General features: G+C 37.3%; 1 protein-coding gene across 1 annotated transcript in view; it reads right to left on the reverse strand.

Annotated features, from left to right (window-relative positions):
* Window positions 1-25,176, reverse strand: part of LOC128983686 (programmed cell death protein 4) — a 128,051-nt gene that overhangs the window by 90,330 nt on the left and 12,545 nt on the right. Inside the window, exon 2 of the mRNA XM_054403088.1 lies at window positions 6,107-6,264. Within this exon, the coding sequence (XP_054259063.1) occupies window positions 6,107-6,264 (158 nt within the window). The remainder of the gene's footprint in view (window positions 1-6,106; window positions 6,265-25,176) is intronic.

Consider the following 25,176-nt stretch of genomic DNA (forward strand, 5'->3'; position numbering starts at 1 on the left):
AAGCCTGCAAGAAAGAATTTCATTAGATGGTCTTTTAAAGTATTAGGTATAAACGAAACCATACAAATAGATTTAATTGATATGCAAAACTATGCTAGAGAGAATTCTGGCAATAAATATATTTTAACTTTAATAGATACATTTTCTAAAAAAGCTTATGCTGCTCCACTAAAGAATAAGACAGGATTGGTGGTTACAGAAGCCATTAAAACCATTCTACCAAAGGGGGTTAAAAACATCCAATCTGACAATGGAAAAGAATTTTTTAATCAATATTTTAGCAAACTAATGAAAAAATTAAATATTATTCACTATCACACTTTTTCTACAACTAAGGCTGCAATTGTGTACAGGTTTCAGAGAACTTTAAAGAATTGGTTATATAGGGAATTAAGTGCTCAGGGGAGTTATAAATGGTTGGATTTACTTCCAAAGTTAATTAGAAAATATAATAATAAAGTGCATAGATCTATAGGAATGAAGCCTAACCAAGTGAGTATTAAGAATAGTAAATATGTGCATGAGAGGTTGACTTCTAAAGTAGTACAAGTTAAAAAGCCAAGATATACGGTAAGGTTAACATTAGGTACCGTAACATTAGGTTTACGGTAGGTGATAGCGTAAGGATTTCCAAGTATAAACATGTTTTTAGTAAAGGATATACCCCAAATTGGACAGGTGAGCTATTTACAATAGCAGAAGTTAAGAATACAAAGCCTGTGACTTATATCTTGAAAGATGAAAATGGCAATATAATCAGGGGAGGCTTCTATACAGAGGAGTTGTTAAAGACCAAGTATAAAGACATGTATTTGGTAGAAAAGGTAATTAGGAGAAAGGGTGATTTATTGTATGTCAAATGGCTTGGGTTCCCAAGTAGCCAGGCAAAGGATTTCCTCAAAGGATGCCATTTCACCGACCCGCCACTAGAGACAAGAAGCGAGAAGCAGGAGCCCGACCATGGGTCAGGAGCACACCATGAGCCGCGAGCGTGCCCGAGTTCGCGTACAAACCTCGCTCGATTTTGAGAATATACATGCGAATGGATGTGGATTTGAAATAGTAATGAAGTTGTACAATGGTATTGAACATTTATTTATGGTGTACAGGCAAAGATCAGGGTCTTTAAAAAAGTGGCCAAAAATAATCCCCATAAGAATAACATGGGAAAAACGTGCCTAAAGTGGCGTCATACCAGCTTATTGCCACTAGTAATGTTCCAGAACTTTCTTGAGTCACCGTTAGCTTCATCAATTTTAGTCTTATATAACCTGTATTTAGCTTTCTTTATCAATGATATTAATATGTTCCGGTATCTAGTAAACCTTGTCCGCAATGCGTGTTGAAAGGATGATGTCGGAGCTGCTTACTTAACTTATCTCGATAGCGTATTGACTTTAGGAGCCCATTAGTTATCCATGGTTTTAATTTAGAGGCTTTGGCTGATTTATTTTCAATAATTGTATATTTATCTAAAATTTGCCCTATAATCTTATTTAACATTTCTGAAGCTTCGTCCACGTCTACCGAATTTAATTCCTATTGTTCCAATTGGATGAATTTAGTTCCACGCCAATGCTTTGCCAATTGATTGTCTTTGAAGTACAATTTTTTATTTCTATATTTTTCGACCTGGTGCATTGCAATTCCAGATAGGTTGTAAAATGATCTGTTATTTCTGTCTCCAACACAGCCGAGGAAGCTGTGAAAGATGGTGGCAAAGTTATGAAAAAATGGTCAATGCATGTCTTACTAGCAGGACGTGTTATTTTATCAATGCAAGCAATGAATCCTAAGTCGGACAGGATATCGAGGTACCGCTCTTCTTCTGAGTTAAAACTAGTTTGAATAATATCGCAATTCAAATCCCCTACGTAGACATTTATCTGAGAACTTATTGTGTTAAGTTCCAATAATTATTTTAAGTTGTCGTTAAAAAATCAGTAAAGATGTATTCGGACTACGGTATACACAAAGAAAGCAGGTTACATGTAGCTCCGGCCCAGTCGAAGGTCAAGGACAAGCTCGTAGCCACGCCACCGATTAGCAGCTGATTGCAGGACACTGATAACGAGTCATCGTTGTAGACAACGATACCGTCACTTTGATTCAGATTGTTATAGGTTCTGAAACTATTATAACCATGCATAAGATCTTGGATTCCCTGATGATTCAACCATGCTTCCGTTAGAATAATACAATTAAATCTACATTTAATACCTTGTAATAAAACTAGAAATTCGTCAATGTTTTTACCATAACTTCTTATGTTTTGGTGTAATATTTTAAAATCATATATAGCATTACAGTTGTTTTGGTTTAAATTATAAGAGTTGAAACAATCAACGTTAGTAATTACATTGCAATGTATGAAGGGGTGGTTGCTTCTTCCATCAAAGCTAATTTATTTACTAAATTTAATGGGCTATTGCCAGCCGACTAGCTTAAATTGTGTATTTAGTGTTAAAACATCAGCGTTAAGAGGAATTTAAACAATCTGTGTTTAGAGCGACATATAAGAGTGTGTGCCATGAGACATTAATCATCAATTATAACATAGTAAAAAATGAGAATCGAAAAAGTATTCTATGCGCTAGATTATTAGCTAAAATTTAAAAATTCATTGTTGTTTATTGTCTAACTTAGCTTAGGCGCTAAACAAACTTTGGTAAACGCAATCGCATGATTAAGTGTAAAAGTTAATAGGAAAACGGTTCAAATAAGACATTACGGCAATCACAGCCTGTTTATTTAATATGTATTATGTAAATATGTATATGTTTATGAAATGTTTCATACAACAGTTGATCTTTAGATTTTTAAATAAAATAATCGAAATAGATTAATTAACACTTTTAATTAATTTACATTTCCTAACAGGAACTCATATATAGCCTATTCTATGTCATTTTTATTTTTCGTTAAACCGTATATCATTCAATTAGTCACTTAAACGAGATTATTGAAGTCATAATAGCTGTAAATGATTGAATTAGGAAGTTTTCCAGTTACTCTCAGTTACCAATGACAAAGGGACAGGATGAATGGTCCAAGATGAACTGACACAATTAAAAGTAGTTGATCAATTTGTAATTAATCCTACTACATCGTTGAGCAAATGCAATGTGTTTTATTAGCCAACTAGTTATAATTTTACCATAGAAAATTATGTTTTTCTACTGCAATTTTTACGGTAAGAGATAGAAACGGTAAGAGATAGAAAGAAAACTTAAATACGTAAAATGTTTGTTTAAAAAGGATATTTCACATTATATTTAACTACCTGACCCGACAGACGTCGTCCTGTCCTAATGTGGTTTTATGTCAAATGCTCGTTCATTTTCAAGATGAGCTCGTTCGCTGCGCTCACTTGCCTTCAGTTACATTTTTTTATCAGAATTTATTTTACAATCTGTTCAAACAAATATGAGAACAATAAGTAAAACATTTATCAAAACAATGTCAGGAAGCAAGCACCTGTTCATCAACAAGTCTTGCCAAAAATTGGATCAATCATAAATATTTACAGAAATCTGTAGCTTAGGTCCAGCACATGCACAACACTTTTTAATCTGGTAATGCACTGACTATTGTCCAGCAGATTAACAGCAAGACTGTTCGGATGATATTCTAATTTTTCTTGATACTTTTTGCTAAGGTCTGTAATTTCTTCTTTCACTGATTTAATTTTGAAGTCATTCCTAATTGTAGTGTTGGATACGAACCAGGGTGCGCCAATAATTCTTCTCAGCGTCTTAGCCTGAAATCGTTTAAGAATTTCGATTTTGGATTTGCTCAAGGTCCCCGAAAGTTGAATTCCGTATGTCCAAATTGGTTTGATCATAATTTTATACAGTAAAATTTTGTTAGCCAATGATAATTTTGAATTCGTACCTAGTAGCCAATTGAGTTTACGAATTTTTAATTCCATTTCCTGTCTCTTGCACTAGATATGAGATATCCAATTTAATTTTTTGTCAAGAGTTAGACCTAAATATTTTACACTGTCTGCCTCCGTTAAGGCTACATTATTAATGGTTACTGGAGGATTGTACTCTGTTCTCAGAGAAAAAACAATCTGTTTGGACTTGTTTTCGTTGACTTTTATCCTCCACTTTTTAAGCCAATATTGGAGCTCAGTCAAGGCAGTTACATTTGACAACACATATTCGTAAAAAACAAATGGAATAGAAACCTATTTGATAGCTCTCATTTGTTATGCATAGATTTGTTTTTAAAAATTAGGTTATCATTACAACAGCTGTTTCCTTAATTTAATCAAGAAATGACAAACATGGCATAGTAAACAAAATAAAACATTCTTCCATAAGATTAACATGTAAACTGCAAAGGGCCTTAGGACGCTACCCTTAAGGGTTTTTGAAACGGAAACAGGCTATTATGTTATTCTAGTACCTAAGGAATATCCCTGTAAATTTTCATGCCAATTGGTTCAGTAGTTTTCTAGTTATAAACGCTGTAACTAACACAACTTTCTTTTATATATTAAGATATATATTTTCTTGCATGGTTAGGGCTACTAATAAATAAAAATTAAAACCAAAATTAACAAAGAACCTTTTTTAAAATAGTCAGTCAAAATAAAATAATTATTTAAAAAGGGGACTTTGTTAACTATGCTTTTTTAATTTGTAATATATCCTACTAATATTATAAATGAGAAAGTTTGGATGTATGGATGGATGTATGGATGTATGTTTGTGACAAGTGAACGCGGAAAATACTGGTCGGATTGGGCTGAAATTTGGCATGATGATAGCTCACATTCCCGATTAAATACATATCTAAATAGGCCTATATAAAAGGCAAAGCCCTCACTGACTCACTCACTCACTCACTCATCACTAATTCTCCCACTTCCCATTTACCTAGGAGGCTGAAATTCGGTACACCGATTCTTTGGGCATTAAATAGGAAAACTAAGTAGTTTTTATTCTGATCGGGCTTTCGGGCTCCGCCCCAGTGGCTCTAGAGTTTCCCATGTTAACCTTATGATTTTTCATATTTAAAAGGAATTAATGAATCTTAACAGCTGTTTTAATTAAACAAGTTGGATCTGTTCTATGATGTTCAATAGCATTAAAGTTACAAGGATTACCAACAGGGTGCAGCACTATTATTTTTTTTTTTATTTATGACAACAGCTAATTTGCAACCAAAAGGTGAGTGAGCGTAGCGAACGAACTTCAACCTGGAGGCGAGTTAGCGTAGCGAACGAGCTTACCTGAAGGCAAGTGAGCGCAGCGAACAAGCTCCAACCTAAAGGTAAGTGAGCGTAGCGAATAGTTATGAAGTTAAACAGGGGCAAAGCCCGCGGGTACAGCTTGTTATATAATATGTATATATATATTATATATATATACATATAATATACATATACATATAATATATATATATACATATTTATAGGTATATAGGTAGGTTACAGGTTAAGTGATGATTTACTGTGATTGCAGCAACATCCATGATGATTTCTGGTGATTGCGGAAAAATCCATGATGATTTCCCGTGATCGTGGCAACACCTATATTGGACAATGGTAATCACCTGCAGCGATCCTGTCAAGACCTCTGGCTATTTCCCACGATTGCAGCAAAAACTGTTCTAATATAATTTGCTGCAATAACGGCAAAATCGATAATTTCTCTTGATCAAGGCAATAACAATTTTCAACTACGAAAAAAAATTGGATATTTCGTACGGATTTTTTTACAACTATTCAAACATTTAAATCTCCTGGTTCTTTATAAAATTCACACACAATTCACAAATTTTTTCCCCGGTCATCAAAATTCACGTACGATTCCCGGTTTCCAGGTCGGCTAGACACCCTCGCCAACATAAATACCCATCCAACAGCCGAAGGTGAATTAAATGGCCAACACTCGCCAATAGAAGCGCAGTCATCTCATAATCTATGTAGCCACAGCTCACAAAAATTGGCGACAGCTTAAACTCCAAGGGTCTGTTCTATTGTTATTATGTGATCGCTGAGTTTAGGCCTATCGTATGCTTGTGCTTCGTTCGGTTAGTCATATGCCTAACCGATATAAATTAAGTACTGTGTACTGTGCCTAATACTTACTCTTATTTCATCTGCAGAGGCTTCAGGAATGATAGTTTTCAACTCAACATCACCGTTATCCAAAGAGTCGCTTTCATAATTCGGATCATTCATATCGACGTCTTCTTCGACTAGTTCAGACCCTGGTTTACCCCAAACGCCTTTTCCTCCTGCACCCCCTGCACACAAAAATTTTTCAAGTAAAAATATTATTTTGCTTTTAGATTACTTACATCAAAGATACTTGAACCTTTTAAAACATAAAATATGCAATTCAATATGATTAAGATATAATAAAAAATGGGTCTTATTTGATGAACATCTAGATTCACACTCTTTTTATTTTGTGATTGTAATTTTTATGATGAAAACTTTTCACCATACACGATATTCCTGTCTAAAGATTTGTAGCACACTACTATATTTTGTTAAATAGCAAGTTAGTTAGTTTGTAGCTTGGATTTTCACTAGGTTTATCAAAAGTTTGCAATACAGTTTTACACCTAATTTTGGGTGAGATTCATAATGTCCAAATTTCGGAAAAACTCCAACGGTTAAAATATTAAATATACAGTGTGTTTCATAACGTCCAAATTTCATAAACACCAAAACTATAACTTTCAAATAAGCACCGTTTCACAATGTCCAAATTTCACAAAGTCCAACGTTAATATATTAAATAACCAGAGCGTTTCATAATGCCCAAATTTCATAAGCTCCAAAACTATAACTTTCAAATAATCACCGATTAACAATGTCCAAATTTCACAAACTCCAACGTTTAAATATCAAATAAACAGAGAGGTTCATAATCTACAAATTTCATAAGTTCGAACGGTACAGTCTCGGCCAGAAGTCGCTGCAGAGGTTGCCGTGGTTCGGTATGTACACGTTCTATTGTTGTAGCCGCGCGTCACAAAACATCATTGTTGGTCCACAGTTGCGTTGTTAAGAGTGTAAAGTATTGGTATTAATACCCCTTCCGCAGCAAACCTGCAGACTAATCGAATTTTCATTTTCCTTATTTGATTTAAACACTATCAATGAAGTTACGTATCAATGAAGTTATTAGCTTATATATTGCTTCCCATCTAATATTACAGTAGAATCCCGCAAACTCGGCTCTCGATAACCCGGCAGTCTGGATAACTCGGCCATCATCTGGCTCAGAAAATTAGTGATTTTTTGAGTCTGAGTTAAACATGGACTCAAGCCAGCTCAAGTCAAATCATTCGCAACTCATACCAAGGGTTTGTTGTAGGCCTACTATATCTGATGACTTAATACTGACGTGTAATATAAATATAAATAAAAAAGGCGGTTAAAAAGCTTAAAAATGTTATTGTTCTTATTTTTAACCCTAGTTCCTGATAACCCGGCATTTCACAAACTCGGCACCCTTCCAGTCCACATTACGCTGAGTTTGCGGGACTCTACTGTATAAATGTTAAAGTTTGTGTGTTTTTTTTCTGTTTGAAGTCCAATCACGCATTAACTACAGGTCGGATACCTAGGCCTTAAATTTGGCATGATGATAGTACATATGCCCGATTAACATATAGGCATATTCTTATCACAAAAATCCTTTCAGACTCATATTTTTCATATTTTTAAAGTAATTAAATAATTTTGTCAGCTGATACAGATAAACAAGTTGGATAAATTATATTTTCATCACTCTGTAACGAAAGTAACTATTTTCGATAACAGCTGACATCAATGAAAGTATTCGTTTCCCAAGCTCTAATTTAGGGCAAGGGAAAATAGATCAGCTGATTTTCCCTCGCTCTCAATTAATTCTCTATTTATTCACTACGCGCGCTTGTGTTTTGTTATGGTTTAATTTAACGATTTGAATCAGCTGTGTGTATGGTTGAAAGTTGTTTTATTCTTTTATTTTGATGTTTAAACAAAATGTATTGAAAAATATACGTAGGCTACCTTTAGAATATTTTCTCCTATTTTTTGTTTTAAAAATTAATCAAAAATAAACCTAGGTTTCCTTTTAAAATATTTTAATTTATTTTGATGTTCAATCTAATTAATTGAGAAATAAAACAGTTGCGATATTACTGAGGTCTGCTAATCTGTGTTTGTGTATTTTTGCGTCATGATGAAAAGAATCGTTCATAACTCGTAACGAAAGTTATTATCCGGCACTTGCTCCATGATTCCCGTCCTCGGCTTCGCCTCGTACGTTAAAATAACTCTCACATACTCGGCTTCGCCTCGCACGTGAAATTGGAGTTCCCTGTGTTCGACTTCGCCTCACACAAAAACTTGAGCGCGCGCCGGAAAATGCCACTTTCGGTCCTAGTAATGAAATATACTATTTACCAAGTTTATTTAGTGTGATGCTGATTTAACTAGTAGCTTGTAGGGACATAAGTCCATAAAAGCTCAAATGTTAAACAAATTATTGTAATATATAAACAAACTCTTAATCAAATTATGTATGTGTCAAGATAGATATTCCTGCACACCACCTTTTGTGTATCTTTTGTTTAAAAAACAGTTTCGTTAATTGGTTTTATTGATGTTAATTTCAATAAATAATTTTGAATATTTCAGAGGGTTAACTTTGCTAAAGGCTGCAAACATAATATAATTGTTTGTAAATAAATACTTTTGGCTTAACACTTGTCTAAATGGTAATAGTCGATGGGCAAAAAATCAGCCTTTCACTAATTACTTCCGACACAATCCCTTTATTGGCTGGGCATGATGATAGCTCACATTCCCGATTAACATATAGGCATATTCTTATATCAAAAATCCTTTCGGGCTCTGCCCCAGTGGCTCTGGAGTTCCCCATGTTAACCTTATGAGTATTCATATTTAGAGGGAATTAAAGAATTTAGTCAGCTGTTTTAACTAAAAAAGTTGGTTCTATGATATACAAAAGCATTAAAAAGTTATAAGAATTACCAACAGGGTGCAGCAGTATATTTTTTTTGCATTTATGTAAACAGCTAATTTGAACTAAGCAGCAACAAAAAACTGTGATACGCAATGAGAACTGTCAAAGTAGGATTGTTTACAGTTATGTTTATGTTTTTTCTATGTCATGAATAGTTTGTGATTTTTTTTGCAAATTTTTAATAATTTATTATTTGTCTTTTTATGGCTTTGGTCACAGAAAACATACTACTATAACCCAGAATGCCAACCGCATGGTAAAAAGCATTAAGTGTTTTGAGAGAGCTTTGCCTGTCAATCGTAGGCAGCGCCACCAGCGTTGCTATGCTGAGTGCATGGCTGGTCTTGTCTTTTTATGGCTTTGGAAGATGTGTAATACCATAGTATACCGTCAATTTAAAGAAGCAAATTTTATCAAACTTTGTCCTCCACCATTTCAAACGCAAAGCTTGAGTATAACTGCAATAAGCATTTTAAACTTATATGCAACCCCTAGTATTTATATATGTGTCCGTTAGCGCGATAACTCGAGCAAAAATCATCCGATTTTGATCAAATTTGGTGCAAACATTAAAACCTACGTTTATTCAAACGAGTTCTTGAACCAGCATGATCGGACTATGGGAACAGGGGTTTATGGGGGGTTTTATGGGGCAAAAATTGGTTTTCCCATTTAGCATTTTCTTTCCAAACCATATTGTAGAGACCATATTGTAAAAAAAAAAAACAAATACTTTAGTATATTTAAGCGTTATTATGCGGCTAATGGTTACGGAAAAATTCCAAGAAACTGTAAATTTAAAATTCCCATGTAATTCTTATGGAGAATAAGTAAACTGTTGTAATTAAAGTGGTTTAAATACCTGTAATGTCGACAATCCCAAGTGGTTGTGAACCACTTTAATTGTATCTCGATAATCCGGAGGCTACCCAATCGAAAAAATGAAACTGTTGTAGTTTGCTTGTTTATGATAATTCATATTTTGATCAAATTTGGAAAATGCATTCATTTCATACCTACTAAACTATTAACATTTTACAAAAAAAAAACCTTTTTACCCTCCCTGTTGCAGCAAACCTAAGTACTCGTTAAACTAATGTTATTTAAATAGGGAATAAATGTGATATTTTTAAGGAGACATTTTATTGTAAATTCAATCAGGCAAATGGAAATTCACTTAGTCTGCAGGTTTGCTGCGGCGGGGGTATTTTGTTAATATCTCAGTTTTGTTCACAGCGAGCGAGAGACCGTGGTCTGCCTGTCCGTGCGTTTCTGGTATGCACAACTCGGTTCAGCTTTAGCTGAGCCAGCTCAACGGTACGTGCAGCTATCAAAGCTGCAACGTCGTCTGCGTACCCTACCAAAACAGTTTTGTCAGGCATTTTAGACCTCAGAAGGCGGTCATAAGTGATATTCCAGAGGTCTGGGCTGAGTATGGAACCTTGGGCAGCACTGGAGGTGACACTCATCTTCCGTGGGCCTTCCATATTGTCATACATGAGAAGGCGGAACCGGAGATAATCCTCTATGATACGCATGAGGTATGCCGAAACGTGAAAGGTGTTCTCCAGAGCATGCAGCATATCGCACCACCTTGAGGAATTAAATGCGTTTTGCACATCAAGTGTTACAAGCAGCACAAACCTACAAGAGTAGTGGTTAAAATCCTCAGCTCTCATCACGGCTTGCTTCACCTAGTCAATAGCGTCAACCATAGATCGCCCCATCCTAAATCCATACTGACGAGCGGACAGGTCCCCCGCAGCGACTATGGCTGAATTCAGCCGGGAACGGATCAACTTCTCAAGGACTTTGCCAGGCGTATCAAACATACACAGAGGTGTGAGAGGATGGCAGGTCTGGGTCTCCCTTACCCTTCCCAACAAGCCTAAGCCTAGCTGTTTTCCAGCACGAGGGGAAAACTCCTTTGACTATGCAGGCGTTGTACATGCTCAAAAGGATCAAGGGGTTAGTAGTCAAATTGGATGGACGGCCGCCTCCATCTCTTCAAGACTGAAAAATGGTCATCATCCACTCTTCCAAAATCCCACAGTGGGCGCAACGTTTGAGCCGGGAAAAGGGACTCGACTATCCTCTGCATAGTGGTCCGTCCATGACGGAAGGTGGAGAGCGGGTGCCAAGATTCTTTGTTACAAGTTTGTAGCCCAGGCCCCACGGGTTGGAATCTACATCGTCCCTTAATGTCTCGGAACTTAAAGTTACGGATGGCCTCGATGGGAGTGAGGTAGACACTGAAGTAAGTGACATCCCGGCACCGAACCTAAACGAATCCTCGGCCCTTTGGGTGACCCCACACTTGTTCTTTAGCTGCATTACGCACTCAGTTTGCAGCAGTACCAAGACTATCAGGGAACCAAAAAGATGGGTCCCTATCTCGGTACCTACTGTTTGTTACTGTTCGCTGACTAAGAGCGCGTCGACGTCGTGTTAGAGGGCAAGTTGACAGAGAAGTGCGTCAGCCGTCCTGGATCGCTCAAGATTGCACTGAAAGATTCTTATCTTCATGGGTGGGCGGCTTTCGCTTGCTGTAGTGCAGATTTAAATACACTGCACTACACTGCCCAGACCCAGCTATATGCTTTAAGTGTTTGTCAGCGAGCCCATTTTCTTTACAAAGGAAACCATCTGTTGCTGACTCCTATTCGGTTTTGTGAGACACATCTTAAGAAAAGCCGTTTGCTTGCCAAGCTCGGGGATAGCTTTCTTCATGGCCTCAACAACATCAACCTCGACTAATGTCTTTGGCTCAAAAGCACGCACCGTGCCCTGGCCTTCAACAGCTGCCTTCAGTTTGGCATTAAAAGACGCTTTGTTTTTCGACTTACCCATTTCAAGGAGAATGTCCCAATCCCTGGATCGTCTAATCGACCGTACAACTGTATCTTGGCCTTAATTGCACCCAAGACCTCGGGGAAAGATCTCCCCCCTGAGGGTTTGACCAGGATTGTCTCCGTCCTGGGCTTTTTTGGCCGCGACTTTTTTGGAGCAGGGACTCACGAGCCGGGCCCAGTTTGGGCCACGCCGGTCGGCTGTGCCTTCACTGCCACATTCTTCATAGAGGCAACCTCCGCCCTCCTCAATCATTGCCTCTTTCTTTTTGGGAATGCTGTTTTTCCCATGCAGCCCCAGGTGTCTCTACAACTGACCCCTTTCGAGAACTTCCCTGAAGAGGGATCGAACGTAGCTGTGGCTGTCGGTGCTTCACTGGAGCTGCAGCTACGTACATAAAGGAACTGGGCACAGCAGACGATGTCTGAGTCGCCTTGGCCTTTACCGTGGTCCTTTTGGTCTGAACGCCTTCATGAACAATTATAGCCCTACATGTGAACAATATGTAAACTAGGTGGCGTTCGCAGAGGCATCCACAAAATTGAGCGGAGTCATCAAGGGTTCATATTATATTGTTTTGGTCATACTGCAGTAATACCAGTCGTTTTTAATGCATGCGTTGCGGGTCTAAAGTAGCATTTTTACTCTTTAGGAAGTAAAAATAGTTTTTATCCTCTATGGAGTAAAAATCAGCTGTTGTCAACTCAGTTGTAAATTACTGTTATAAACGATTGCATGTATCGAAATATGTATCGATTCGTGCTTCGTAACTATTTTAACCTACAGTCTACAGTCTCTTCCCATAGCGTTTTAGCATTGCAGATACATTAATCCATTCCCACACTCAACACGCTCACCTTTACTACTTCCTTCACCACCCCCTACGTCGTGGACCTATTTCCCTCTCTTCCCATAGCATTTTAGGATTGCAGATACATTAATGTAATTGCCAAAGACAGTTCCCACACTCTGCAATGCAAGCCTTTTACTACTTCCTTCACCATTTCCTACGTCATTTACTTGTTTCCTTCCCTTCTCATAGCATTTTTGGATTAAAGATACATCAATCTAACTGCCATAGACGGTTTTCACACTATGCTCATACTTTACTACTTTCTAAGCCGTTTCCTACATCGTGGACCTGTTTTCATAACTTTCAATAGCAATTTAGTATTTTAGATACATTAATATAATCGCCACAAACATTCCCCACACTCCGCACTGCTAGCCTTTACTACTTCTTTCACCATTTTCTATGTCGTGGGTATGCTTCCATCCCTTCTCATAGCATTTCAGCATTGCAGATACATTAATCTAACCGCTACAAACGGTTTCCAGTTCCCCAATTCCACACTACTCACCTTACTACTTCTTTCACCTCTACTCACGTCGCGGACATGTTTCCCTCTCTTCCCATAGAATTTTAAGATTGTAGATACCTTAATCTAATCGTCATAAACAGATCCCACTCTCCGGACAGCTCACCTTGACTACTTCCTTCACCACTTCATACGTCTCGGACCTTTTCTCTCCCTTCCCATAACATTTTAGGATTGCAGATCCCATAATCTAATCGTCATAAACAGTTCCCACACTCCAGACTGCTCGCATTTACTACTTCCTTTACCACTTCCTACGTCACGGACCTGTTTACCTCCCTTCCCATAGCATTTTATGATTGCAAATACATTAATCTAATCGTCATAAACAGTTCCAACACTCCGGATTGCTCGCCTTTACTACTTCCATCGCCATTTCCTACGCCACGGACCTGTTTCCCTCCCTTTCCATAGTATTTTATGATTGTAGATACCTTAATCTAATCGTCAAAAACAGTTCCCATACTCCGGACAGCTCGCCTTGACTACTTCCTTCATCACTTCCTACGTCGCGGACCCGTTTTCTTCCCTTCCCATAGCATTTTATGTTTGTTGATATCTCAATCTAATCGTCATGGACAGTTCCCACACTCCAGACTGTTCGCCTTTACTACTTTCTTCACTACTTCCTACGTCACGGAACTGTTTACCTTCCTTCCCATAGCATTTTAGGATTGCAGATACCGCCTTGATCTAATCGTCATAAACAGTTCCCACACTCCGGACAGCTTGCCTTGACTACTTCCTTCACCACTTCCTACGTCGTGGACCTATTTTCCTCCCTTCCCACAGCATTTTATGATTGCAGATACCTTAATCTAATTGTCATAAACAGTTCCCACACTCCGGAGAGCTCGCCTTGACAACTTCCTTCATCACTTCCTACGTCGCGGACCCGTTTACCTCCCTTCCCATAGCATTTTATGATTGCAGATACCTTATTATAATCGTCACAAACATTCCCCACACTCCGCACTGCTAGCCTTTACTACTTCTTTCACCATTTTCTATGTCGTGGGTATGCTTCCATCCCTTCTCATAGCATTTCAGCATTGCAGATACATTAATCTAACCGCTACAAACGGTTTCCAGTTCCCCAATTCCACACTACTCACCTTACTACTTCTTTCACCTCTACTCACGTCGCGGACATGTTTCCCTCTCTTCCCATAGAATTTTAAGATTGTAGATACCTTAATCTAATCGTCATAAACAGATCCCACTCTCCGGACAGCTCACCTTGACTACTTCCTTCACCACTTCATACGTCTCGGACCTTTTCTCTCCCTTCCCATAACATTTTAGGATTGCAGATCCCATAATCTAATCGTCATAAACAGTTCCCACACTCCAGACTGCTCGCATTTACTACTTCCTTTACCACTTCCTACGTCACGGACCTGTTTACCTCCCTTCCCATAGCATTTTATGATTGCAAATACATTAATCTAATCGTCATAAACAGTTCCAACACTCCGGATTGCTCGCCTTTACTACTTCCATCGCCATTTCCTACGCCACGGACCTGTTTCCCTCCCTTTCCATAGTATTTTATGATTGTAGATACCTTAATCTAATCGTCAAAAACAGTTTCCATACTCCGGACAGCTCGCCTTGACTACTTCCTTCATCACTTCCTACGTCGCGGACCCGTTTTCTTCCCTTCCCATAGCATTTTATGTTTGTTAACATCTCAATCTAATCGTCATGGACAGTTCCCACACTCCAGACTGTTCGCCTTTACTACTTTCTTCACTACTTCCTACGTCACGGAACTGTTTACCTTCCTTCCCATAGCATTTTAGGATTGCAGATACCGCCTTGATCTAATCGTCATAAACAGTTCCCACACTCCGGACAGCTTGCCTTGACTACTTCCTTCACCACTTCCTACGTCGTGGACCTATTTTCCTCCCTTCCCACAGCATTTTATGATTGCAGATACCTTAATCTAATTGTCATAAACAGTTCCCACACTCCGGAGAGCTCGCCTTGACAACTTCCTTCATCACTTCCTACGTCGCGGACCCGTTTACCTCCCTTCCCATAGCATTTTATGATTGCAGATACCTTATTATTATCGTCATAAACAGTTCCCACACTCCGGACTGCTCACCTTGACTACTTCCTTCACCACTTCATACGTCGCGGACCTGTTTACCTCCCTTCCCATAGCATCATAGGATTGCAAATACCTTAATCTAATGGTCATAAACAGTTCCCACACTCCGGACTGCTCGCATTTACTACTTCCTTCACCACTTCCTACGTCACGGACCTGTTTCCCTCCCTTTCCATAGCATTTTATGATTGCAGATACCTTAATCTAATCGTCATAAATAGTTCCCAAACTCCGGACTGCTCGTCTTTACTACTTCCTTCACCACTTCCTACGTCACGGACCTGTTTTCCTCCCTTCCCATAGCATCATAGGATTGCAAACACCTTAATATAATGGTCATAAGCAGATCCCACACTCCGGACAGCTCGCCTTGACTACTTCCTTTATCACTTCCTACGTCGCGGACCCGTTTTCCTCCCTTCCCATAGCATTTTATGATTGCAGATACCTAAATCTAATCGTTATAAACAGTTTCCACACTCCAGACTGCTCACCTTTACTACTTCCTTTAGCACTTCCTACGTCACGGACCTCAAGCTAGTGTCGTCATTTGATTATATTTATGATTCATACCGTTTCTGTTCTAATATCTGTGGAATAATGCTATCAGCTATTTCTTTATCTACTGCATTCAAAAGTCAACAGCTGATCATATGTCTTTGTTTATGTGTCAAATACTGCTTCCATAAGGATTACATTGAAACTTTGAGACCCAGTGGGGCGGATTCCTGAGAGTTATTTTTAACGCCATATAGATGTTGGCACTCACCGATATGGTCTTTATCACCATCCAAAATTTGAAAACGATTGATTCAGCCGTCTAGGAGGAGTTTGCGTATTACGAAATGCATAAAAGTCGACGTATAAGAGCTTCGCTCGCTTCGCTCGCTCCGCTCAACTATATACAGCCGCTTGTGTAACTGACTGGGGATACAAATTCTAGACCACTTCTAGATGAGCTAGAGACTTGAAATTTTCGGTGGTTGTAGGTCTAGTGCCCAAACCACCCATAAAATTCCAAAAAGTCGCATTTTCAAATTTTAACCCCCCCGAAATTTTGAATTCCCCCCCCCCAATGTTATTCTTATGGGGAATAACATTAAAAATGGCCGACTTTGGTGTGCCCATCTGAACGGTTTAGAAACGTGCTAGAGACTTCAAATTTGCGTAGTATGTTACTATGGGATCTTAAATTAACGGTGAATTTTGCAAAAGTCCCATTTTCAAATTTTAACCCCCCCCCCCCCCAAAATCCAAAATGGCGGACCTCTGAAAACAAAAAAACTTGTTTTTTTCAACCGGATGTAGCTCGAAAACAGTATGAGCTAGAAAAGATTTGAAAGAATCTTAGCGAAAGGAAATTAAATTTTCTACAAAACCTTCCTCAGCGTTTTCCGAAAATCGCACTCCTTAACCTTCAAAAAACGCCCTACTTTCAAAATTTAGTAAATTACTTTCAAATTTTTTACGGTTTTCGCAATTTTTTCATATTTAAATAATTTTTTTTTTTTAGATATTATTAGTGCTCTGTATTCTCCTTAACTTACTTTAAATTTTACTCATTAAATGTTTTTTTGTATCTGTTATATATTTTGCTTCTGTACTTTTTATAAATTATCCATGTGTTAATTATTTACAATTTTCATATCATAATATTTACTATTCAGTTATGAATAAATAATTTTATTAATTGGCGACGAGGATAAAAAAAAGAAACTACACTTTACTACCTTCAATTTTTTACATTTTATTATTTAATTACCTATTTTAATTGTTCAAATCTGCACTAGTCAACTACATAATGGAAATATTACATATGTTGATGAAGAAGTTAGATACAGAGTTGATATGGAAGAACGATATTACAAAGTAAAAGATCAGTTACAAATTAGAAAAACACAAATAGAACTAGAAAAAGATCTGCAACAAGGTAGTACGACCAACAGAAGTAATCATATGTACCGTTCTCTTACTTCGGCTATATCATTCACTCCTTTTCAAGACGATGAAACGTTTAAAAACTTCATCAGGCGCTTAGAGATTTTTATGCATTTACATGGACATGGACTACAGCCCAGGGACAAGGTTTACACCCTTCTTCACGCCTTGTCTCCTACCCTACATCAGAAATTGTATGATTTGTGTGCGCCTGAGAACCCACTGGATAAGACCTACTCAGATCTGGTAAAGTTACTATCAGATTATGTTGACCCTCAGCCGAGTACATGGGCACTGCAGCATAGGTTTTTATCAAGAGTACAGGACCCATCAGAATCGGTGAAAATGTATTCTGCTGAACTCCAAAAATTAACAACAGATTGTGATTTTTCATGTGAAAATTGTGGGAAAACCATAGCCAACACACTTTTACGCATGCAGTTCATCAGAGGAATTAAGGATGCTGATGTTAGAGCAAGGATACTACAAGAAAAAACAACTAAATCATTTCAAGACGTTGTTAAATTGGCAACAGCAATGGAACTAGCCAAAGCCGAAAGTTCTCTGGTCAAAACATCAACGGATTTTACAAACAATACTGTTCACATGATTGGAAACAAAAAATCGAACTATATACCGTACCTAAGAAATCTCAGCCTTCACCCCTTGACAAACTGAAAGGAAGGTGCTACCGCTGTGGTTCACGGGACCATAGAGCCAACAACTGCAAGTTTGCTTCTGAAACGTGTCACAAATGCAAAAAGCAGGGTCACATTGCCAGTGTCTGTATGCAAGCAAAGCAAGCAAAAGTTCACCAGACTGAAGAAGATGGAAACGATAGTTGTCAAGAAGAAACTCATGAAATTTACAAATTGAACAATAGCAGTAGTGATAAAATACTTATTGATATTTTGCTAGAAGGGAATCCAGTCCAGATGGAGCTGGATACAGGTTCAGCCATCAGCACGTTACCATATAATATGTTCAAGAAACTTAATACAAACAGAAGACTTTTCAATACACAGCTACGTACGACTTAAAACGTATACAGGTGAATTATTCAAGCCCAAAGGCGTTGTGTTTGTTCAATGTTCATACAAAAGCCAGAGTTTTATGGGTAAACTCTATATTGTAGACGGTCACTTGGATCCTATTTTCGGTCGAGACTGGCTACGGGAAGTAGAGTTGGACTGGAAAGAAGTAAAAGCAATCAAAAAAGAAACTGGAGGACGTTTAGATGAACTTCTAAACAAATACAAGGATGTTTTCGAGCCAGATATAGGCCAAATACCTGATCAACTTGGCCACTTACAACTGGCACCTGACGCTCGACCAATATTTATGAAAGCAAGGCCAATACCTTATTCTTTGAAACAAAAAGTAGAAGAGGAACTAGAGCGCTTAAAACTTCAGGAATAATAACAAAGACGGACAATTCTGAATGGGGAACACCCATAGTACCAGTAATGAAACCCAATGGTGAAATTAGAATATGTGCTGATTATAAGGTTACGGTGAACAGACAAATTCAAGACGAACACTATCCAATACCGAGAATTGAAGATATTTTTGCAAATATGAGCGGTGGCAAGATTTTCTGTACTCTGGACTTAAAAAAGGCTTACTTACACCTACAAATGGATGAAGCAAGTGCTGACATACAAACCTTAAGTACACATAAGGGACAGTTCAGAGTTAATAGACTCATGTTCGGCGTTAAAGTAGCTCCTGGAATTTGGCAAAGAATCATGGACAAGGTCTTAATGGGTATAGAAGGCACTCAATGTTTCTTCGATGACATAATCATCCAAGGAAAATCAGAAGAAGAGTTGCTCACTCGGTTGGAAATGGTACTTCAGAGAATAAAAATGAACGGACTAAGAGTAAATAGAGATAAATGCAAGTTTCTACACAAACAAATTGAGTACTTAGGTCACACTATAGATGCCCACGGAATCCACAAATCAGAAGATAAAGTTAAGGCTATCAGGCAAGCAAGAAGACCCCAGAATGTTAGTGAACTAAGAACCTTCTTAGGTCTTGTCAACTATTATAACAGATTTATCGAGAACCTGGCAACGATTCTCAATCCGTTACATGGACTACTGAAAAAGGAGAAGAAATACAAGTGGACAGATCAATGTGAACAAAGCTTTCAGAAGGTCAAGGAGGTCATTACAAATGAAATTGTCCTTACTCATTTTGATCCAGTCTTACCTTTGGTATTGGCAACAGACGCATCTCCGGTGGGACTTGGTGCAGTACTGTCACATAGATTTCCAGATGGAAGTGAAAGACCCATAGCCTTCGCTTCAAGAACACTGACAAAACCGGAAGAGAAATATAGCCAAATTGACAAAGAGGCCACTGGAATTTATTGGGGACTAAAAAAGTTCTTCCAATATTGCTATGGACGTAAATTCATCCTAGTAACGGATCACAAGCCATTAGTTACAATATTCAATCCTGATAAAAACCTACCTTCTATGTCAGCTACACGACTTTTTAACTATTCACACTTCTTATCAGGTTTTGACTACAAAATAGAGTTTAGACGAACAAATGATCATGGAAATTTTTAACTATTCACACTTCTTATCAGGTTTTGACTACAAAATAGAGTTTAGACGAACAAATGATCATGGAAATGCGGACTTCCTTTCAAGATTCCCTATTGAAAAACATTCAAATACCAGCATGGACCAGACTGATGTTTTCTATATGAACCAAATTGCAACAATCAACCTAAACCATAACCTAATTGCTCAAGAAACGAAAAAGGATGAAAACATGCAACACTTGCTACTAGCTTTGGAAACTGGAAAATCGCTGGAGCACCATGGTTATCATGACGGTGAGCTATGTCTACATGATGGTTGTATCATGAAAGGTTGGAGAGTAATGATCTTTACAAAAACATGTCCTCGAAGAACTACATTTTGGTCATCTAGGAATGGTAAAAACCAAAGCCTTAGCACGAAGCTTTTGCTACTGGAAAGGTTTGGACAAAGATATAGAAGATAACATTTCAAAATGCAGACAGTGCAGGGAAAAACAAAATTTACCGAAGAAAGGAATTAACCATCCCTGGGAGCCAGCAAGTGAACCATGGGAGCGGGTCCACATAGATTTTGCTGGGCCGACCAACGGAAATTACTTTCTGTTGGTAGTAGACGCATTCAGCAAGTGGGTTGAAGTCATACCTACGAAGAGTATTACATCTTCATGGACAATCAGAGAGCTGCGTAAAATATTCACCACCTTTGGACTACCAAGTGTTATAGTCTCTGATAATGGTCGTCAGTTCACCTCTTCTGAATTTAGTAACTTTTTGAAGAAATGTGGAACTTTGCACAAAATGACAGCTCCTTACCATCCTTCTTCGAACGGCCAAGTCGAACGCTTTGTACAAACGATAAAGAAACTTATCAACTGCATGTCAGATGAACCTGGTACACTGGAAGAAAAGCTTCACCAACTGCTGATGAAACTACGTCAAGCTCCGAATTCAACTGGTAACAGCTCATACTTCTTGATGTTCAATAGAAGGATCCGAACATACTTAAGTTTACTCTTGCCTAAGACAAAGGAAGAAACAAAACAACCCAAAGGAATAGCGAGATATTTCAAACCAGGCGAACGAGTACAAGTACGGAACAATTCCGGGAAATGTAAATGGGGTTACGGAAATGTCCAAAGTAGAGACGGTCATGTTCACTATTTTATCAAGATGGACGATGGACAAATTTGGAGACGCCACATTGATCAAATGTTGCGTACGAAAGTTTAAGGGGAGGCCATTGTTAGGGGGAGACCACTGTTATATATTTTGCTTCTGTACTTTTTATAAATTATCCATGTGTTAATTATTTACAATTTTCATATCATAATATTTACTATTCAGTTATGAATAAATAATTATATAAGTTACAAGTGCTTGTATTTATTAGTATCTTTACTCCTTAACCCCCAAATCTTAGGTTTAATGTCAAAATTTAAAGGTTTTTTACCACTTTTACGAGCCCCGTGTTATTCTTATGGAGAATAACATTGAAAGTGGTCGACTTTGGAGTCCTCATCTGAACCGTTTAGAAACGTGCTAGAGACTTGAAACTTGGTATTATTGTAGTAGGGGATCTTATATTAACGGTGAAATTTGCAAAAGTCCCATTTTCAAATTTTAACCCCGCCAAAAATCCAAAATGGCGGACCTCTGAAAACGATAAAACACGTTTTTTTCTAAGGGCTATAGCTCGAAAAAGTTGAGAGCTAGGTGAGATTTGAAAGGATTTTCATGAACGGGAATTAAATTTTCTACAAAACCCTCTTAGGCGTTTTCCGAAAATCGCACTCCTTCAGCTTCAAAAAACGCCCTACTTTCAAAATTTGGTAAATGTTTTCAAAATTTTCAATGGTTTTCCCCATTTTTTCTTGCCTAAATAATTTTTTTTTTACAAATATTGTTTATGTTTTGTATTCTCCTTACTTTACTTTAAATTTTACACTCTACATGTTTTTTCGTAACTTTACTCTTTGACCCCCAAAACTTATTTTTAATGGCGAAATTTTAAAGTTTTTACGAGCCCCATGTTATTCTTATGGAGGATAACATTGAAATTTAATGACTTTGTTATGGTCATCTGAATCGTTTAGAAACGTGCTACAGACTTGTAATTTGGTAGTATTGTAGTATGGGATTTTAAGTTAAGGGTGAAATTTACAAAAGTCCCATTTTCAAATTTTAACCTCCCCAAAAATCCAAAATGGCGGACACCTAAAAACGACAAAACACGTTTTTTTCAAAGGGCTATCGGAAGCGGTAAGAGCTAGAAACGATTTGAAAGAATTTTTGTGATCAGAAATTAAATTTTCTTCAAAACTCATTGGAGCGTTTTCCGAAAATCGCACTCCTTCAGCTTCGAAAAACGCTCTATTTTCAAAATTTGGTAAATTTCCTTAAAATTTATACCGGTTTTCACTATTTTTCATACTTAATTAATTCCTTTTTGAAAATATTATTATTGCTTTGTATTCTCCTTACTTACTTTAAATTTTACTATCTACATGTTTTTTCGTAACTTTACTCCTTAACCTCCAAAACCTAATTTTAATGTCGAAATTTAAAAGTTTTTACGAGCCCGCCGACTTTGGTGTTCTCATCTGAAAGGTTTAGAAACGTGATAGAGACTTGAAATTTGGCAGTAACGTAGTATGGGATCTTAAATTAACGGTGAAATTTGCAAAATTCCCATTTTCAAATTTTAACCACCCCAAAAATCCAAAATGGCGGAACTCTCTCCTTTTAAGTCTTTTTTTGGTTTTCGCTACTTTTTCCTACCTTTGCGATTTTTTTGCAATTATTATTAATGCTTTGTATTTTCCTTAGTTTACCTTAAATTCTACACTGTACATGCTTTTTCGTAACTTTACTCCTTAACCCCTAAAACTTAAGTTTAATGTCAAAATGTGAAATATGTTTACGAGCTCCATAACATTTATAAAGTTTTAAAAGGACTCTGTACATGTTATATGGGCACAAGGGTATTGAAACTATACAAACTTTACTGTATTAGAGCTAACACCAAGGTGAATATAAAATGAACCATATAAAAATTCCCCTCCCCCCCTTCAAAATCGATTTCTCCCCTTATATCTTTCCTATAGTCACTACGGGTGTATCGGTCTATATCACGTTTACCCCCTTCTAGATTAGCTGGAGAATGAAATTTGGCACCATTGTAGATCTTGAGCTCTTATTTAAAACTGACATCTACAATAATAACCCCCCCCCCCCAAATATCGAATTTCTCCCCCCCCCCAATGTTATTCTTACAGGTGCATCGGTCTAAATCACGTTTACCCATTTTTAGATTAGTTGGAGATACTGAAATTTGGCCCGATTGTTGGTCTTGCACCCTTTTCGGAAATTGACATTTCAAAATAATAATAACCCCCTTCCAAAATATTGACTTCCCCAATGTCATTCCTACAAGTGCATCAGTCTAAATCACGGTTACCCACTTCTACATAAACTAGAGATCTGAAATTTGGCACGATTGTAGGTCTTCAGGTCTTGCGTTCTTGTTGGAAAGTGACGTTTTACAATAACACCCCCCCCCCCCCAGAAATAGAAAATTTCCTGTCCCTCAAACAAACTAGACAATTTTTAAAAGTTTAACTTTCCTAATAACCCTTTTTAAGAATTCCGCCCCCAACCTTTTCTTACGGGAAATAAATTTTTGAGCTTCTGACTTTTTTATACGGAACAGAAGCCTTTTAAAAACTACTTTTCGGTAATAACCATCTTACAGTTATTTTTATTTGTATTGCCTTCTTGACTTCTTTACGCTTCTTGGTCTTGGCCTTTCACCCCCCCAAGTTTTGAATTCCCCCCTTTTATTTTTATACGGAATAAGTTTGAAAGGGGCTGTTAGATATATGTTACTAGAGATTTTAAATTTGCCAAGGATGTATAACAATAATTCAACACCCCACAATGGGGGACTGGGGCTAGACTCTAATCTACTAATGACGACTAACAGCTAGGGGGCCTGGGGGCGGAGCCCCCAGCGAGCCAAAGGCGAGTATACCTATATACAGGGTGTTCATTTGAAAACTTTCCATATCTGTTGTGTGCAAAGGTAAGGCTTTTAACACTTGTTTGTTCTCATTTCCCCCTAATTTGGACATGCCAAATCCAATAAAATTATTTTCAATTTTGAAAAATGCCCCAAAAGGGCCCAATTTGGGGGGTAGGGGTGCTTTTTGAGAAATTTTCAAATGTAAACATGGGTTGTGTGATACATCAATTTAAAGCTCTAATCACCCCGATCATTTTGGTGCAAAAAAAGTTTAATTATCTTTAACCGTATTTACAGGGTGGGTCAAAACGTTTTAAAAAAGGACTTTGAAGTTAAGTACCGTATTACCCTAACTACTGAACAGAACAGCGCCAAATTTCTTTCCAAGCTTATTCTTGAGCTACTCTTTAAGATAACTTATAGTAAGGGCATTTTCCATGTTATTTTCTAATTTTAAAAAAATCTCAAATTTTAAGAATAAAAGAAAGCTGAAAACTCAAAATTCTTAAATAGCAAGGTATGACAAATTCCATACCACGTGAAAGGTCCTTTTTTAACAAACATTTTACGTATTTAAGTTTTCTTTCTATCTCTTACCGTTTAAAAATTGCAGTAGAAAAACATAATTTTCTATAGTAAAATTGTAACTAGTTTTCTAATAAAACAGCCAAAATTCGTCTCTAGACACATTAAGTGGTGCAATAACTGAAGGAAACAATTCATAATTATTTTTAGGCAGATAGGCAAACAAGTCATTACGTTTTACTTTGTGAAAAACAAGTTTTATAGCTGATGAGAAAAACCCAAGCGTGGGCCGCTTTCTGTAGTACCATTGACTAGTCAATGGTAGTACTAATTTCAAAAGTAACATTTCCTGTAGTACCTAATCAAATATGGTGTAAACTTAAAAAAATAGACTTTATTTTTACTTATTGGTCACAACAAAAGTGTTCCAGGATAACTGCAAAGTTTTTAACAATAGATATCCAGGTATAACATTGAGTCATATGGCTGTAAATGATTTAGTTAGGAAGTTTTCTGAAACTGGCTCAGTTACCAATGAGAAAAGAACAGGATGAATTCTGACACACGTAAAAGTAGTCGATCAATTTGTTATGAATCCTACTACATCGTTGTACAAAGTGCAATGTGTTTTATTAGAAAACTAGTTATTTTACCATAGAAAATTATGTTTTTCCACTGCAATTTTTAAACGGTAAGAGATAGAAAGAAAACTTAAATACGTAACATGTTTGTTAAAAAAGGACCTTTCACGTGGTATGAAATTTGTTATACCTTGC

This window comes from Macrosteles quadrilineatus, unplaced genomic scaffold, assembly GCF_028750875.1.
Source record: "Macrosteles quadrilineatus isolate MER2022 unplaced genomic scaffold, UCM_ALF_1.0 Scaffold_1__1_contigs__length_201487025, whole genome shotgun sequence".
NCBI lineage: Eukaryota > Metazoa > Arthropoda > Insecta > Hemiptera > Cicadellidae > Macrosteles > Macrosteles quadrilineatus.